General features: G+C 50.5%; 1 protein-coding gene across 6 annotated transcripts in view; it reads left to right on the top strand.

Annotated features, from left to right (window-relative positions):
* kcnip3a (Kv channel interacting protein 3a, calsenilin) overlaps positions 1-15436 on the top strand; it is a 92376-nt gene extending 76940 nt beyond the window's left edge. For all 6 annotated transcript variants that reach the window (XM_088624581.1, XM_088624580.1, XM_088624584.1 and 3 more), the window contains 6 exons: positions 2725-2794; positions 3854-3924; positions 5921-6028; positions 7047-7151; positions 8694-8756; positions 9826-15436. In XM_088624581.1, the coding sequence (XP_088480707.1) occupies positions 2725-2794; positions 3854-3924; positions 5921-6028; positions 7047-7151; positions 8694-8756; positions 9826-9873 (465 nt within the window). In that variant the 3' untranslated portion in view covers positions 9874-15436. The remainder of the gene's footprint in view (positions 1-2724; positions 2795-3853; positions 3925-5920; positions 6029-7046; positions 7152-8693; positions 8757-9825) is intronic.
* Positions 15437-17543: the final 2107 nt, after the last annotated feature.

The raw sequence follows: 17543 nt of genomic DNA, 5'->3' as shown, positions 1-17543 counted from the left end.
AGTGGAATTCTGTTCTCTATTTCTCAACCATCAGCCATCTGGGCTTCCCAGCAAAATTCAGCGGCTTGGCGTTCAGGAGCTACTGTAAGTCACCATCCAGAGTCAGTACAGAGTTAGGTACTGACAGAGTTAGTACAGAGGTAGGTACTGACAGAGTTAGTACAGAGAGTTAGGTAGTGACAGAGTCAGTACAGAGTTAGGTACTGACAGAGTTAGTACAGAGGTAGGTACTGACAGAGTCAGTACAGAGAGTTAGGTACTGACAGAGTTAGTACAGAGAGTTAGGTACTGACAGAGTTAGTACAGAGAGTTAGGTACTTACAGAGTTAGGTACTGACAGAGTTAGTTCAGAGTTAGGTACTGACAGAGTTAGTACAGAGAGTTAGGTACTGACAGAGTCTGTACAGAGAGTTAGGTACTGAAAGAGTTAGTACAGAGGTAGGTACTGACAGAGTTAGTACAGAGAGGTAGGTACTGACAGAGTCAGTACAGAGAGTTAGGTACTGACAGAGTTAGTACAGAGAGTTAGGTACTGACAGAGTTAGTACAGAGAGGTAGGTACTGACAGAGTTAGTACAGAGAGTTAGGTACTTACAGAGTTAGGTACTGACAGAGTTAGTTCAGAGTTAGGTACTGACAGAGTTAGTACAGAGAGTTAGGTACTGACAGAGTTAGTACAAAGAGGTAGGTACTGACAGAGTCTGTACAGAGAGTTAGGAACTGACAGAGTCTGTACAGAGAGTTAGGTACTGGCAGAGTCTGTACAGAGAGGTAGGTACTGACAGAGACAGTACAGAGAGGTAGGTACTGACAGAGACAGTACAGAGAGTTAGGTACTGACAGAGTTAGGTACTGTAGAAGCTGTAAAGATGCAAGAAATCACAGTGCAGTTCAGTGCCGGTTTGAAATAGGTTTATTGCAGACGGCCTACCAGACAGTAAAGCAGACGCATCTTTGCCTGCTCTGCTCTGAAACAAGTTCCCCGGGTGTTTCCGAAACCAGGCACAGCCCCGGTCAACCTCTTGAGCAACCGTTAGATAGATAGGATAGATAGATAAGACTTCATTGATCCCACAGGGAAACTGATGAAAATGTGCTTGAGGACATCAGGGCAGCGTTAAGGAACAGGACGCACATGTCCTCAAGCACAGAATATAGAAGGGCACACAAGGTGTTGGAATATTTTTAAAAACAGCGCAGAATGCGTATTCCGATGCCCATCTGTTTGAGAATGTCACAAACATTCTGCCTGTGATCTGCCTGGTTTCTCAGCACAAAGGAACCGTGTCACACTGAATTCCACGCTGGCAGAAACACTGGGAGCATTAGGAGTGAAGCTATGACTTGGATTTCTCACTATGAGGCCTGACTTGGTCTCAAGGCCATAAACAAGCTGAAAGCTGAAGCAAAGACGGTGAGATCTGAGCTCCTGCTGACACGCAGCAAACACAAGCGCTGCCTGTGATGGTCAGGCAGTATGTGCAGTGAGGCCCTGTTCACATTGTCTGGGTGAGCACTGTTCTCTGCCCAAGGCAGGGCCCTGTGCCCCCGACGTTCCCGGACAGAGGAGGTTTTCACCCCAGACCGTGCCTCAGAAGTCGCCCCATGAACTGTGACCTGCACCCCCCTTCCTGCCGGAATTCCATCCTCGGAGGAATCCCGCCTGGCAAAATCTCCACTCTGGCCTTCGGAGAAACAGCTGGATTGTAAACAGCTGCAAAACGGGGAGGTTGTATGTGAAACTCCTGCTTTCGGTTTCCGTTCTCCGCTCTCTCATGAGCTTTTAACCCATCAGCCAGCAGCCGGCTGCCATCACCCACTCCCTGCAGCACTCCCTCCGGAGCCCGTCCAGGCCACGGAAGAGAGGAGCGGCTTCTCGACTCCCTGCCCCTTGAACCCGACTCTGCTCCTCGCTCCACTGCTTGATTAAAAGCTCTCCTGCTCCATCTGTCCCGCCCGGGGGTGTCGGTGACCGGGGGGCGAGGACAGAGCTCCTATCTGAACTTTGCACACGTCACGTCCAGTCTGGCTCCAGCCTGCCTGCCTCCATCTGCTGTTTGGAGTCGCCGCTATATCAGGAGCAGACGTGAAGCCGTGACGGGAGAGCGTGACCCATCATCCCTGCGTCACTGCCACTGCGCGCAGCCCGCCCGCCGGTGATCTGAGAACTGTTTGTCAGGCTGGTTCCCTCCTGCTCTGGTCTCCCTCTAAACTCCCACTCATCCTCGACATAGCTCTGGACAACCAGTGCATAAGAAGCAGCGCTTCTCAAAGGTCATGCCACTCTTCTCCCAGTCCCTGGACTTGAACTGGCTCAATCAGGTTATTATCACCGTCGCACGGGCGGGCTCGGAAACGAACTGGACAGTAGAATTCCAGGGATTTGAGAGGTCTGGCGAGAAAGAATCGCGACGGATTCCCTTAGCAAATAAAGACCAGTTTGCGCTCGCACGTCTCCACGAGCTCCCAGGTCTCCCAGCTGTCCCGTCGGTGATGGGGGAGGGTTGGCGAGACCCCGTGCAGGTGTGTGACGGCGGAGTGCGAGTGTGCAGCAGCCGCAGCAGACAGGAGGCGGCTGTGTTCACGAAGGATGGAGCGACATTCGGAAGGGGGGGGTGGGGGGGTAGGATGATTTGCTACCTGTGTTGGCGCCTGCAGCTGGTTTGAAGCAGTAATTGAATCAGGTGGCCGCTGTCTCTCTCTCTCTCCCCATCTCGGCTACAGGAGTGCCCCAGTGGCCTGGTGGACGAGGAGACTTTCAAGATGATTTACTCCCAGTTCTTCCCTCAAGGAGGTGAGAGAGGGGGAGAGGAAGGGGGGAGAGAAGAAGAGAGACGGGTGGAGGGAGGGATCGCCGGAGGGAGAGGGGTACAGGCAGGAGAGACGGACCAGGAGAGAGGGAGAGGGAAAGAGAAAGAGAGGTGGAGAGAGGGACTGGGGGATGGAGAGGGGTACAGGCAGGAGAGATGGATTAAGAAGAGAGGGAAATAAAGCGAAAGAGAGAAAGAGAGGGGTGGAGAGAGGGATTGAATGATGGAGAGGGATGCAGGCAGGAGAGACGGACCAGGAGAGAGGGAAATAAAGAGAGAGAGAGAAAGAGTGGGGTGGAGAGAGGGATTGGGGGATGGAGAGGGATGCGGGCAAGAGAGATGGATGAGAAGAGAGGGAAATTAAGAGTGGAAGAGGGAGAGAGAAAAAGAGGAGTCGAGAGAGAGATTAAGAAAGGAGAATAGGGAGTAAGAGGCAGGCAGAGCAGAGTGAATAGTAAGAAGGAGGAGGGGGAGGCATGAAAGACTGCAGGGAAGTGCTGAAACTCTTATTTCATTACGAGACCGAAACAATACGGCTCTCTGGTCACACATTCACCTCCTCAAGTCATTCTGAGTCAGAGTCTAAGACACACTGAGAGCTACACAGTCACACTCTGATTTATATACACCATGATTCACTCACACATTCACACTCTCACTTATACAAACTGATTCACTCACACATTCATACTCTCACTTATACATACCGATTCACTCACACATTCATACTCTCACTTATACATACCCTGATTCCCTCATACATTCATACTCTCACTTATACACACACTGATTCACTCAGACATTCATACTCTCACTTTTACACACACTGATTCACTCACATTCATACTTTGAGACGTGAGACGTTAGATATGACATAATAATACATATCCAGACACAGACACACAGACGGGTGCCTGAAGTATCTGTAGTGTCAGACGTACTTCCAGCAGTGTAGTCCAATCCTGGACTGTCACAGGTAGAGGGACAGAGAGGTTTGGGTGGACAGGAAAAAAAGTAAACAGAGCTGATCTGTCTCCCTGCAGACGCCACGACATATGCCCACTTCCTGTTCAACGCCTTCGACATCGACAGGAACGGCTCCATCCGCTTTGAGGTGAGACCGGAGTCGCTCGCAGGGTCTGTTTTCCCATCAGCCTCCGGCCCCTGCCGGCTTCACGAGGGGCACGGGCGTCATCGCGTCCCCCCTAACCCCTTTCCTCGGTGTCGTCCCTGAGCTCTCATCCCGCCCCACCTCGCAGTCCGGGATCCCGGCGGTGGGTTTTAATAATAATAATAATAATAATTAATAATTGCTTACACTTATATAGCGCTTTTCTGGACACTCCACTCAAAGCACTTTACAGGTAATGGGGATCCCCTCCACCACCACCAATGTGCAGCCCCACCTGGATGATGAGACGGCAGCCATAGCGCACCAGAACGCTCACCACACACCAGCGATCAGTGGGGAGGAGAGCAGAGTAATGAAGCCAATTCATAGATGGGGATTATTAGGAGGCCTTGATTGGTAAGGGCCAATGGGAAATTTGGCCAGGATGCCGGGGTTACACCCCTGCTCTTTTAATGACCACAGAGAGTCAGGACCTCGGTTTTACGTCTCATCCGAAGGACGGTGCCTGTTTACAGTATAGTGTCCCCGTCACTATACTGGGCCATTAGGACCCACACAGACTGCAGGGTGAGCGCCCCCTGCTGGCCCCACTAACACCTCTTCCAGCAGCAACCTTAGTTTTTCCCAGGTGTCTCCCATCCAGGTACTGACCAGGCTCACATCTGCTGAGCTTCAGTGGGTTGCCAGTTGTGAGTTGCAGAGTGATATGGCTGCTGGCTTCCTCTCTCCAGGCCAGACGATGAAGCCACTTCCGAGATGCTGACGAGACCGGAGTTGTGGCGCAGGAACACCCCAGTGGCGGGTCGACACCACTCCCTCACGTGGGCGTGCGACTGCCTTGTGCAGCGATACGGCCGGGGTGTGGATAGGAGAAAGGGCACCATGCTGAAAGATAGGACAGACTTGCCCACCTGTTGAAGTTGAAGGGTACCTGGTGGACATTTCACCACTCCAGTTTTAGATATCGACTCGTCCTGTCTTCATGAGCACAAACTCCGGGTCACTTTTTTTGGAGAGTTCGCTTGATTGCTAATAAAGCACAGTGACTCTCCCGCTGTCGTCTTCCAAGTGGACGCAAGGTCTCAGCTGAGACCCTTCGGCCCAGCTCGCCCATCTGGTTTGCTCAGAAACCCATGGATCCCAGAATCTCATCCAGCACTTTACGGAAGGATCCCCTGAAATCTACTTCAACAGCTCAGATGGGCGGCTCGCTGGAGACCCCCACAGCCCTGTGAAAATGAGCGAATCCTTTTTGTCAGACCTTAATGCATCCGATTTCTTAATTTCTTAACAAGTGTCAGAGTCTCTCTGCAGACACACAGCTCATCAAGTGTCAACCTTGGACAGAATGTTTTGAAATGAACATGCAGTGAGTCTGTCAGAAAAACAGACCTCGTTGTTAAGGTTGGATGAGATTATGAAGATTATCAGTGGTCACACCCACTCAGCTTTTCCCCTGTTTGAGCTCCTTCGCTCAGGAACAAGGCTGAGACCTGTCAAACTAGAACAGAGCCAATCCGAAAGAGCACCCACCCTGAGGCTATTTGCTCTCTCAACTCAACACTTATAAACGTATTCATTAAAGCATCTATTGGTAGATTTGTGGATTCTATCTTCACTGTCATGTAGGATTGTGCTGTATTTTGTATAAAACAATAGCTAACTTAGATTTTGACTTGAGTGGCCATGGATGTTGCCTGTACTGTTTGTTGCTATTTTATTTTTGTCACAGAGTTTGCCATTAACAATAACTGAATTTTGTACAGCACCTTTGGAGGCAATCATCTCCAATATCATTGTTATTCTTGTGCTTGTTTAGTGATGACATTATGGACCTTGTCTATGTTCTTGGGGACGGGGTCATGGAGCTGTCTGTTGTAAATACTGGTGACGTCCATGTTGCTCTTGTGTTTAACTGCTGATACTGTGGCCAGTGCCGATGATGGTACTGATGCGGTCTGTGCTCCTCCTGTCCCAGGACTTTGTGATCGGGCTGTCAGTGCTGCTGCGTGGTTCCGTCACAGAGAAGCTCAACTGGGCCTTCAACCTGTACGACATCAACAAGGACGGCTACATCACCAAGGAGGTCAGCCAGGGCCCAGGGACAGTGGAGCGTGTGCAAGGGTGGAGTGTGTGCATGTTAGGTCTCTCTGCAGACCCACAGCTCAGACAAGTGTCAGACTCTGCAGACCCACAGCTCAGACAAGTGTCAGACTCTGTGCAGACCCACAGCTCAGTCAAGTGTCAGACTCTGCAGACCCACAGCTCAGTCAAGTGTCTCTGCAGACCCACAGCTCAGTCAAGTGTCAGGCTCTGTGCAGACCCACAGCTCAGTCAAGTGTCAGACTCTCTGCAGACCCACAGCTCAGACAACTGTCAGACTCTGTGCAGACCCACAGCTCAGACAAGTGTCAGACTCTGTGCAGACCCACAGCTCAGACATGTCAGACTCTGTGCAGACCCACAGCTCAGTCAAGTGTCAGACTCTGTGCAGACCCACAGCTCAGACAAGTGTCAGACTGTGCAGACCCACAGCTCAGACAAGTGTCAGACTCTGCAGACCCACAGCTCAGACAAGTGTCAGACTCTGCAGACCCACAGCTCAGACAAGTGTCAGACTGTGCAGACCCATAGCTCAGTCAAGTGTCAGACTCTGTGCAGACCCACAGCTCAGACAAGTGTCAGACTCTGTGCAGACCCACAGCTCAGACAAGTGTCAGACTCTGCAGACCCACAGCTCAGACATGTCAGACTCTGCAGGCCCACAGCTCAGTCAAGTGTCAGACTCTGCAGGCCTACAGCTCAGTCAAGTGTCAGACTCTGCAGACCCACAGCTCAGTCAAGTGTCAGACTCTGCAGGCCCACAGCTCAGTCAAGTGTCAGACTCTCTGCAGACCCACAGCTCACACAAGTGTCAGACTCTCTGCAGACCCACAGCCCTGGTCCAGGACGCTTACCTGTTTTTATATCAGCCAGCAGAGGGACGTCACTCTGACCAGCTTGCTGTTCGCACAGCTGGGAGTAATGTCCCTGGTGTCTGTCAGCTAGCAGTGGAGCAGCCTGAGCGCTACAGTATGTGTGTTAAGCCTGTGTTGTCACTCCAGGAAATGCTGGCGATAATGAAATCCATCTACGACATGATGGGACGATACACCTATCCCTGCGTCCGAGATGACGCTCCTTTTGAGCACGTGGAGAAGTTCTTCCAGGTACTAAGTCTATTACTGTTCAACACCCAGGATGTAGCTTGCTGTCTTTTTGTGGAGGTGTGACTGCTGACTCAACCAATGGATGGGTTAGATTGAGGGCACTAGCACTCCCAGTGTAGGAGCAGGGCTCTTCATTTATAGCATTTATTTTTAATTAAGAAATAAGTTAATAAAGTAAAACATGAAGGCTTTACAGCCTGTTCCATGCTTTAATGAGCAATACAAACATACAGTACATTAGCGTGAGGTTACCAAAGAGACGCCGGGACTCAGCTGTAAGACTCGAACCTCAGTGCTCTTGATGTTTCACATGGAGGCTGTGCCCTGTGTCCAGACAGAATAAAGAACTGAAGCCCAAGAAGGGGTGCTACTCCCTTCCTCGCGGATCCCCCCTGCATTCCCCATTCCCCATGTCCTCTGCCCGCTACCTGGGGCAGAGGAGGGGGCGGCGCCCCTCGGGGCCACACCCAGCACCGCCACCACTTGCCCGCATTTCCCATCCAGAACAGACAGCATCTTCCAGGGCCGGCCAATGTGGCCCCAGGGCGTCTCACTGATAAACAGCGCCCTCTGCTGTGCCTTTCCACAATAATAAACACCACATTGAAGGGAGCTACACTCAGAGCAACTTGTGAAGCACATGTTTGCTTGAAGCTGTGTTGCATAAAGAAAGCACTAAGGAGCAGGTGTAATTTTCAGCAGAAAGCATCCACTTTAACAACAATGGATTCCTATCAGGACTGCCATTTGCCCCGCTGTTCTCTCCACTCGGACATTAGTTCTGTGAGCGTTATTAAGTTTTGGAAACATCCAAGATACATTTATTTCAGATGATCTCAATTGGTAGATTGCTGTTCGGTCATTAAGACAGTAAGCAATCTGGTCTGGTCTAGCAAACACGCACGCCTACCTCCGATTTTGTGAATGTGCCTCTTCTTTCGTAAGGCATAGCTAGAACACAATTTCAGTTCTAACCGTTAGTAGAGGAAATGTGATGTTCAGAGTGGACAAATTAAAACGGAGCAACCCGGAGTCACAGTCTGCTCTCTCAGGCATTGTTTTTCATAAGTCAGTAAAACTGAGGGGTGAACAGAGCACAGCTGACCATTAGCTCAAGATGGTGAGGCTGGTGATTGCTCAGTTGTGGGCAGTCATTTTGTAAAGTCTACTTACTTCCATCTGCATTGCAGTGTGAATGTTATTTTCAACACTAGCTGTGACAAAAGTAGTAATAGTAGTAGCAGAAGTGTTGGCAGTATTATTAGTATGAGTGGTAGTAACATTAGGGGGAAATGCAGTAGTTGCAATAGTAGCAGAAGCAGCAGGTAGTGTCAGTATTAGTGGTAGTAGCAGCAGTAATTTCTGCTGCTGTTAAATTATTGATCTTTCACTCTCCTGTCCCAAAGACTGCATCTGAATTCTTTTCACCATACAATCACACAAATATAATGAACCTTTATTTTATTTAAAAAAAGTACTGAGAGACATGAGCACACACTCAAATATATTGTGTAGCAATGTTGTCATATTTCTTCCTTTCAGAAAATGGATAGAAACAGAGATGGAGTGGTGACCATTGATGAGTTCATGGAGACCTGTCAAAAGGTACTGATGCCTGCATGGATGCACGTTGCACCCAGACACACAGGTTTATATTCCTGTAGAATATTACATGAAAAAGGTTACAAGCAAGGAGTGGCCATTCGGCCCGCGTAGCCCTTTGGTCGTTAGTAGTTAATTGATCTAACAATCTCTTTCAGTTGTTTCATGAAAGAAACCAGGGTATTGGCTTTACCAACATAGCTGTGTAGCTTGTTCCACACTCCCACCACCCTTTGTGTAACGAAGTACCCCCTCAGTTCTTAGTTTTGAATGCACTTCCTCATAGTTTCCGCTTGTGCCCTCTGGTTGGTGTTTTATGGTTAATTCTGAGGATTCCCCACTGCCACTCACTCCGTCCTTATATAATGTTCAAAAGCCCACTCAAAGGAAACTCCACGGAGGCGAAAACAGAACTAAGACATAAATATTTTGGCACAGATTAAAAAGCCAATGCAATTTGGTTTATAAAAATGTCATGTCAGTCTGTTTGTCAGGAGTTACTGTCCTTGTGGGCACTTTATCTCTGGATTTGGCCCTAAATGGGCAGTAACACACACACACCGGTTCACTAACACAGACTTCTACAAGATGTAGTAGCCCAGTGAAACAGAAGCCACATGCACTCACAGGTTCACGAATACTAATACACACTAGATTGTGCACTCACACAGACCTTTAAACTTCAACACACGAGTGAAACGCAGTTGATGCTGCAATGTGTACTCACTGTGACGCTCCAATGCATTTTCACACAGACACAATAACACACACTCTTACAATATCATCCACTAACACTCTCACAGACACACACTAGCGTGTAGACCCTTAAAGACACACAGCACCTGTAACTCTCTCCGGCACACATCATACATCTCGCTCACGCTCAGTATAACACCGGGGAATGAGAAGGATTTTAACAAATAGCATGTTTTAATTTCTGTGTACTTAATACCTTGAAATATTGCAAAATAGAATCTATGATGACGACGACTATTTTTTTTAATAATAACAATCTTGTGGTGTGCTGATGTCCTGATATATTTCATTTACAACCTCTCTTCCCCTCTTTCAGGATGAGAACATCATGAATTCGATGCAGCTCTTCGAGAATGTGATCTAGAACGTGTTCTAAAAAAACTAGTGCGGAACAGACTCACCCACTGTCCACTGTAAACTCGCACGCACGCTCCACCTATCCTGTCTCACACCTCACACCTCCCTGGCTAGGGATTATTAAACAGGCCCCCAACTTTTCATATACAGAAGAGATTCCTGGAGGGGGAGACCTTCTGTGCCCCAGAGACACCGGATGGCACCCCGACTCTCTGCACCGCTCCTGCTTCAGAAAGACAGATGACACCTACAAACCCTGGAGACTGACTTTACAGCATCCCTGTGCTTCACGAGGAGAGGGGGAGCAGTTCCTACGGACGGACAGACAGGCCACTCGACTGGGACGTACAACCCCTGAGGATCTCAGAGCGAGGAAGAAGGAGGTGGAAGACTCCAAACAGGTTGTCTGATTCCTCTGACTTGGTAAGACTCAAGGGAACGCAGAGGCCTGCAGCTCCAAGCCAAGCCAGCAGCTTTCCTGAATTCAGAATCCCAACACAACCTCACCCCTGCTGGCTGGGGAGGGGGCAGTTTTGTGGGGGTCGGGGATGGGGGGTGGACAGTGAGGAGAAGTTGTTAAGGAGGTACAGGGAAGGATGAAATAGGAGGAAGAAGAAGCCTTTTCTTTGTAAAACCGAAGAACTGACCCCTAAGCCCTCCAAGACGAAAAAGAGGAGAGTGCGAACTGTTGCTGCAATTGGGACAGACTGCAATGTCCGTGACATTGTCAAAGCTGGCCTGAAGATGATCTAGAGGTGGGGCAGACGATGCTGTTGACTGGGAGCCCGCTGTAAATACTGTAGACTCAGCACAACCGACGTAGCCAACGTGGAGCAGAGCGCAGTATCCCATCGTCCTCTCCCAGTGCCCCGCCGCCGGCCTCCGGCCGCCTTTCGCCGAGACACATGAGCAGGCTTGCGTTTTTATTTCTGGCAGCACGCGCGACCACAGCGGGAAGCCATGTAGAGGCGGTCCCTGAAGACGTTCGAGCGCCACGGGCATCAGAGTCCCATGAATATATTGGGGAAGTGTGAATCCATCTTTCGTAACACCCCCACCCCACCCTCTTCTGTGTTCGACAGGGCCTGTCACATGTCCCAGGCACGTGCTTTCCTCCCAGGCGGTACGAGACTGCCACCACTGAGCTCACAAGTTACGAAATCGTTTCACTTGCCAAAGAAAAGCTTCAGATGCTGTATCGCATAATCGACGGCGCTTGTAAAAACCCTAACAAGGATCATAACGAGGAAAGCACCTTTGAAATAGTTCTTAAACGATGCGTCTCTCTCCTGATTTGAAGGAACGGGAATATGAAGCCTGCGGATTGTAAAAGAAGGACAATGAGCTAATTGTCAACAAGCTTTCAGACTTGACAGATGAGCCCCCCCCCCTCAGGCCTGTCTGCCGTCGTGCAGTTCACGGTTCACGGGTGTCAGAGTGGGATGATGAGCAGCTGTGATCTGGATGGGGAGGGGGGGTGGCCCACGTCACTCTCGTACCAGGTGAAGAAGGCCCGGGCCTGCTCGCCGACGCCTTCACGCCAGAAACCGGCAGCGGACGTGCATGTTCAGCCACTGCCTGGGGCTTTCAAATCGAATCTGTGCCTCCCTGAACCAAAACAGACAAGCATTGCACAACCTCTTGCTCGGCCTGCTACCTGACATCTGCTAGTGCATGCACCGTAGAGGAGGTGAGCCACTAACCTCAGGACAATTCCACTTTTTGCTCTGACTTTGATCTGCTTGTGGCTTGTTTTATTTTATTTTTTTACAACCGGCACTCCGGTGTTTTCTAAGGAAACAGACAAGGCTTCCGCTTGCTAGCATCCCTTTGTTAATCCCTGTGCTGCTGCCTGGTTATGTGTTTCTGCGAGCAGAAATGCACCTGCTTTTCTGTGTGTCTCTCAACAGTGCTGATTGGCCAGTTCTTGGTGTCAGTCATTCAGTGAGATATTTTCATTAATTGTTGGTATAGAGCCACACCCACTTATAATGACCCCCCCCCCACCCAACACATCGTTCATGCCCCATGTACCTCAGTCTTCTTTCACCTTGAGCTTCTGTGTCAGGCCCTACACCATGAACTTTAGGCCAAGAACCACGCACCAGACGCAGGGCCAAATGTCATGAGGTGTTTATTTCAGGAGTGTTTGTTTTATTTCTTTCATGAACCCCAGTAACTAGATTTCCCATCACGAGGTTACTCTGTCTTAAAGGAGGCAGTTGATCCAATTACATCAGCTGGAGCTCTGCTGGAATGAAACCAGGACACCCTGTGGCTCTGTAGTCCAGAGTTACAGTCCCCTGCTATAAGGTGTCAGTCTGGCCCCAGAGCACAGTGTACAGTATCTGTCTTTTGGCTCTTTTGCAGTTGTGAAATGCCGTTTGGCCAATACACTTAAAATACACAGTTGTCATCAGAAGCCAGGCCAACTTCACCGGTGCCCTTAATGACGGTCTAACCCAAAATAAGACATCCTCATACTTTCCTTTAAGACCAGAATTTCTTTTCACTCATTGCTCATCATGGGTCACCACTCTACCCTGTGTCCACATTCACGTGTCCTCACCCACTTGAGCCAGCGGGTCCATCCCCTCCTTCTCACACTGGGGCTCCCCCAGCGCACGCGGCAGGACTGAGGCGTTGGACGGAAGGCTGGCGCAGCTCTCGCCGACAGCCCTACGGGCTCACTGGCGCCTGACCAGCTGCTGGAGAAAACCCTCCGGCTGGTTTCTTTATGGTATGCCCCTTCAATTCGGAAATTCCATCTGATTAGACTCTCTGGCAGCTCTTAGGAGAGTAGAAGACACAGAGCCACTCTGATAGGCTCCGCACAGCCTGGCAGGAGCGCTGGGGCTGTCAGTGATGTCACTGCACGCCTGTGGGCAGCTGGGAAGTCACAGGAGATGCCCTCCTGGGGCAGGAAAGGCTGGAGAGTCACGGTCGCCTCACCCCAGCGGTGTCCTGATGGCGCGCTGGATTGGACAGTCCTGGTCACAGCCAGTGTCAGGACCTAGGCTTGAGCTGGCAGAGTCTGGGCTGTAGAGGTCCCTCGGCGTGCCAGCTGGATGGCGCCAGTGCTGAGCCGCCCAGGAGTGAAATGATTTTGTGCCCACCCGCGTACGGGCAGCTCTTCGGGGGACCCTGCTCGCCCTCGGCAGTTTTTTGTGCCCCGTTTGCTCGTTCAAGCCGCCCGGGGCCCCAGGAGCATCATGGGAATATGGCGATACTGCCCCTCTGAGGCTGCAGCCGCAGATGATGTCAAGGCAGGGCGGCGAAGCGTGAAGACAGTGCTGCACAGGGACATTTCCTCTCGCCCGCAGAGGCCTCGGGGAGCGAGCGCTTCGTGTCCGGGCCGGGCTGAATTCTGGGAAGCGGGTTTGTTTCTCTCTGGATCGAGGCGTGGCTGGCGCGACCCGCTCTGTTTCGCAGCGGGGCGTGCCCGCTTGACTTTACTGGACGCCTGCCTGTCCCCGCCAGTCTAGTCCACCCTGGGGTCTCCCGCTGGCTGCACCCACCGGAGGCGCGCACTGCTGCTAAACCTGGGGCCGGCGGCGCCGATTGCTCCGGGTCTTCCCACGGGATTATCCGCGCTCCTCGCTTCCGAGGGACAGAATCTGCCTGCGCCAACGGGCAGAGGGCACACGGCAGAGGAGGGCTGGCTGCTGCAGAGCTGAAGGGGAGAGTTAAAGGGGTGACGCTGGGAGATCTTTTCATCCAGCTGACGATGCCTCATATTGTCTGTCTCTGTCCCTCTGTCTGTGTATCGCGCTGGCCATGCATCTTCCAAGAATATGACGCCCTCCCCTCCTGCAGCCTCCTTCGGGACAGAGTGGGATCTCAGCGGGCCTCAGGGGTTCCCATTGCTGATCCCCACCCCTGCACCCCTGCAGGCTGGAGGCCCCCAGTCCTCCCCCTCTCTCTACCTTGACACCAGCCGAGGGAGCAGAGAGGAATCTGGGAAACACCAGGACTCCCCACCCAGGACCACCTGGGCAGGGTTCAAACTGCACTCCACTGCAGGAGCCTGTTTTACCCCTGGGAGAGCACAGACTCCAGGGGAGCACCGGGTCATCTACCAGCTGGTCTGTTCGGCAGACTGACGCTGATGGGCAAAGCAATGGGAGGGGGCGGGGCAGTGGGCAGGGCCCGTGGGTGTGGTTGTATCGTGTGTGGGCGTGGTTTGGTGGGGTGAGGGGCGGGGAGAGGATAAGTGTTCGGGGTCCAGCAGCATGGGACAGAAAAAGGAACCCCAGATTCCCTTTCTTAAAGTTTTCCATATGAATCCAGCTGATATGGAGGCTGGGCAGCACCCTCTTATTTCCCTGCCTGTATGCAATGATGGTGGTGAGGTTCGGGGGCACAGACTGGGACTGGGGGTGGGAGATTTCAGTATATGTGTCCTTGTCACCAAGCATGCGTGGAGCTGTTCACCCTGAGATTGACTTAGAGCACAATACTGCTGTAGTGCATGGTAGGACTAGATGGACACTAGGGGGCGTCAGTTTTTCATCCCGCTCCCTCTTACAAAACACTGTAAAAAATACTTGGTAAATAGTCTTGCAGACATTTAATAGAATAAATATCCTAACGATAGCTTTGAATTTTACTCAGAGACACTCTACTCAGCCACACATGGTACTGAACTCAATTCAGTCTTACCTGGAGTCTTTTACCCTGTTCTGTACTGGCCTTTTTGGTGTCTGGTGACTGCATCAGGGGAAAAAAAAACACCACAGAGGAGATCAATAAGAAGAAAGCACAAATGAGAGGCCATTCAACCCATGTGACCTATATGGTAATTACTAGTTAATTGATCCCAGGATCTCCCCCAGCTGTTTCCTGAAAGAAGCTGGGCAGCTTGTTCCACACTCCCCCCACTCTGTGTGTAGAGACATGCCTCCAGGTCGCAGTTTTAAATGCCCTTCCCTGTAGTGCCCACCTGTGTCCTCTTGCAGCTGGTTGAGCCGATCGGGTGAGATTGGCCAGAGACCCGCCTGTACTCTGTGCTCAAGGTGCCGGTGCTCTCGCCACAGAGAAAGGAGGCAGTGACGGAAGAAACGGGTCCCCAAAACAACATTAGAGGGGCGCAGCTCTGTGCACCAAGACACTCCAAGGAGACTACAAAACTCCTGAACATTTCTGATGCTATTAGTTTGTAAATTATTATTATTATTATAAAAGGTGGTTCAAGCTTTATAGAAATGTTGTAGTCGAATGAGGTGTGGTGTTACTACGATGACGTTAGGAACAGCGCAGGTGTGCAGGGAGACCTCGTGCTTTGTGAATTACTGAGACGCTCGTGTGCCTGAGTCTTTCATTGTGCAGGTTCTGTTCTGCAGGACTCTGAGAGAGTAAGACCCCAAGACGGACAGAGACATTTCTCCAGGAGCTCTGAAATGCCCGAATTTCTACAGTGAATTGCATCTACGCCTTTCTTTCGTTTAGGTTATTGGTTTTGCAGAATTTACTTATAATGGACTTGTTAAATAACCTTTCTCTTACTTGTTCCTTAGAGATTCTTTCCTGCTATGAATGGTACTGGCTTCTAATAAATTATTTTACTTGTGGCCGTCTGTGTGCGTCTGTTTCACACAAATACTTCACACACAATAGCAAGTGCTGGGCGTTTACTTTCAAGCTGGCTTAATGTTTCTCTAATGAATTAACTCGGGTGGGTTTTATAACTTGGGTGAGGGACCCTCGTGACGCGGGGAGTCACGTGAACGCAAGAGACGACTTCGACTATTTCCTGGTTTTATAACTTTGTGGTCTGGCGTTTTATAACAGGGCATCACGCGAGTTACAAAAGTGGTGACGTTTAATGAGACACTTTCTTACGTCACTTTTATTGTGTAATCCCCAAAAAAACCCAAGAGCTTTCATTAGCAAAAATTTGGAGCTGCTCGGCAACTTTTATCGCCATGTTAACGAAGGTCTTTGAAGTATATAGATACATAGACAAAAACGAGTGTCTCAGTGTCGCGCACGACATTAAAAAAGTTTGGACTAACCACAATTGCGACACTTGTTTTCGTCACAGTTTGGGGATTTATGTCCAAAAAGTACTGCGGCGAGCATCTTTGATTGTTAAACTTTGTGTGCCACATAAAATAAAATCTCAGTATTGTACCATGCATTTCAACCTCTTCTGAAACCGGGACAGACACGTTAGAAGATGTACAAACAGGGCTTGTTTTTCATTCCAGGGATTCAAAAGCAGAATTACAGACACGGTTGCAGCGGCGCAAACACACAGCGCGACCTGAGCCCCGGACATTTCTGCAGTTCCGCCTAAGGGTCGCCAGGCGTCGCTATGCGCAGCGTGTGCCCAGGGCGACAGTACTCGACCGCAGAGGGACAGCGCGCCCATAAGCCTGTTAAATAAAACACATTTTATAGGCATAGCATACCTAAAACAACACCCGAGCAAGCTTGAGACAAAATCCCCAAGAAGAAATACAAACAGTATTAAAAGCCCTTCATTTTCTTTTGCTTGTAGAGAACATTGGCTAATCCCTCCTGTCTATTGTACCTCTGAAAGCGGTGCAGGGCGCGCCTGTGTCCTGCATTTCTGTGCGCAGTATACTCGGCGGCCCGCTGACAGCGTTTTAAAGTATTGTGGTTTATATACGTACGGGCTGAGGACGGGAAGGCGAAGTCAGTCACTCTGCTAGATCTGTGTCTGACAACGCCCCTAGCGAAAATGGAACAATTAGTCTTTGTGAAAGTCACACCGGCTCCGCGGTTCCCGGAGTGTGAGACATGACAGGGCAGCGTAGTTGCGCGTCCCGTCTTGGGAAGGCCGGGAGGCACACATTCCGCTCCTCGTCATCTTGCAATTGCTCAGCAGACATCTGTTCTCGCAGGTAGGTATTCTATCTACCTAGAAACTATAATGCCCAGCCTCGGCCCACACCGTCTCTGTTTTGCATGACGTCAGAGGCCCAGCATTCTCACACCACGGCGTGTTCGTGAGCGCTCCGCGCGCTGCACGGTGTTGTGTCTCGGGGCCGCGCATTTGAGGTGTCGCGCTGCCCTGCGTGTCCGTGGGTTTTTCAGAATGACGCCAGACAACACCAAGCACAAAAACCTGCCTCCCTCTCTCTGGTGACTGGAAAAAAATAAGTCCTGTATTTGCATTGTCATCCTGGTGCGGCTCTTAGATCAGCACCTGACCTGGGCGGCGTTAACCCCCGCGCAGCTCCACCGGTCCGAGCGCTTAGCTGCGGGGACAAATCGTTTCTGCTTCGTGTGAGCGAGGGGCACAGCGGGGTCTGACGACCTGGCTCCTGTAGACTGTGGTCCTACATTGTGTAAATTCTGCTGCTTGTAAAAGGCCGATGTTGCTAAGTTTTCGTGAGAAAATGTATAAGGTACAAAAATATTGAGGTTATGATTCATACAAAATTCTTGTAAAGTTAGGTGCGTATATAACATATGTATCCCGGCCTGTGATATAGGGCGACCTGTATATTTTACACTGCTCACTGGTGTTTATATATTTATTCCAGTATCTTTCAGTAGAGCATCTTTGAATGTGAGTTTGAGACAGAAGTCATATCTTGACATTGCGAATGTGGGACAGTTAGGTAATGTCTCTCTGTTCTGCAGATCTGCCGCTAGAGGCCGCGGTGCGGGCCAGCGAAGGGAGGCGCCATTTTCAGCCATGAGCCT

Source organism: Lepisosteus platostomus, chromosome 3 (genome assembly GCF_059453375.1).
Source record: "Lepisosteus platostomus isolate fLepPlt1 chromosome 3, fLepPlt1.hap1, whole genome shotgun sequence".
Lineage (NCBI taxonomy): Eukaryota > Metazoa > Chordata > Actinopteri > Semionotiformes > Lepisosteidae > Lepisosteus > Lepisosteus platostomus.
This window is presented reverse-complemented; position numbering and strand designations above follow the sequence as displayed.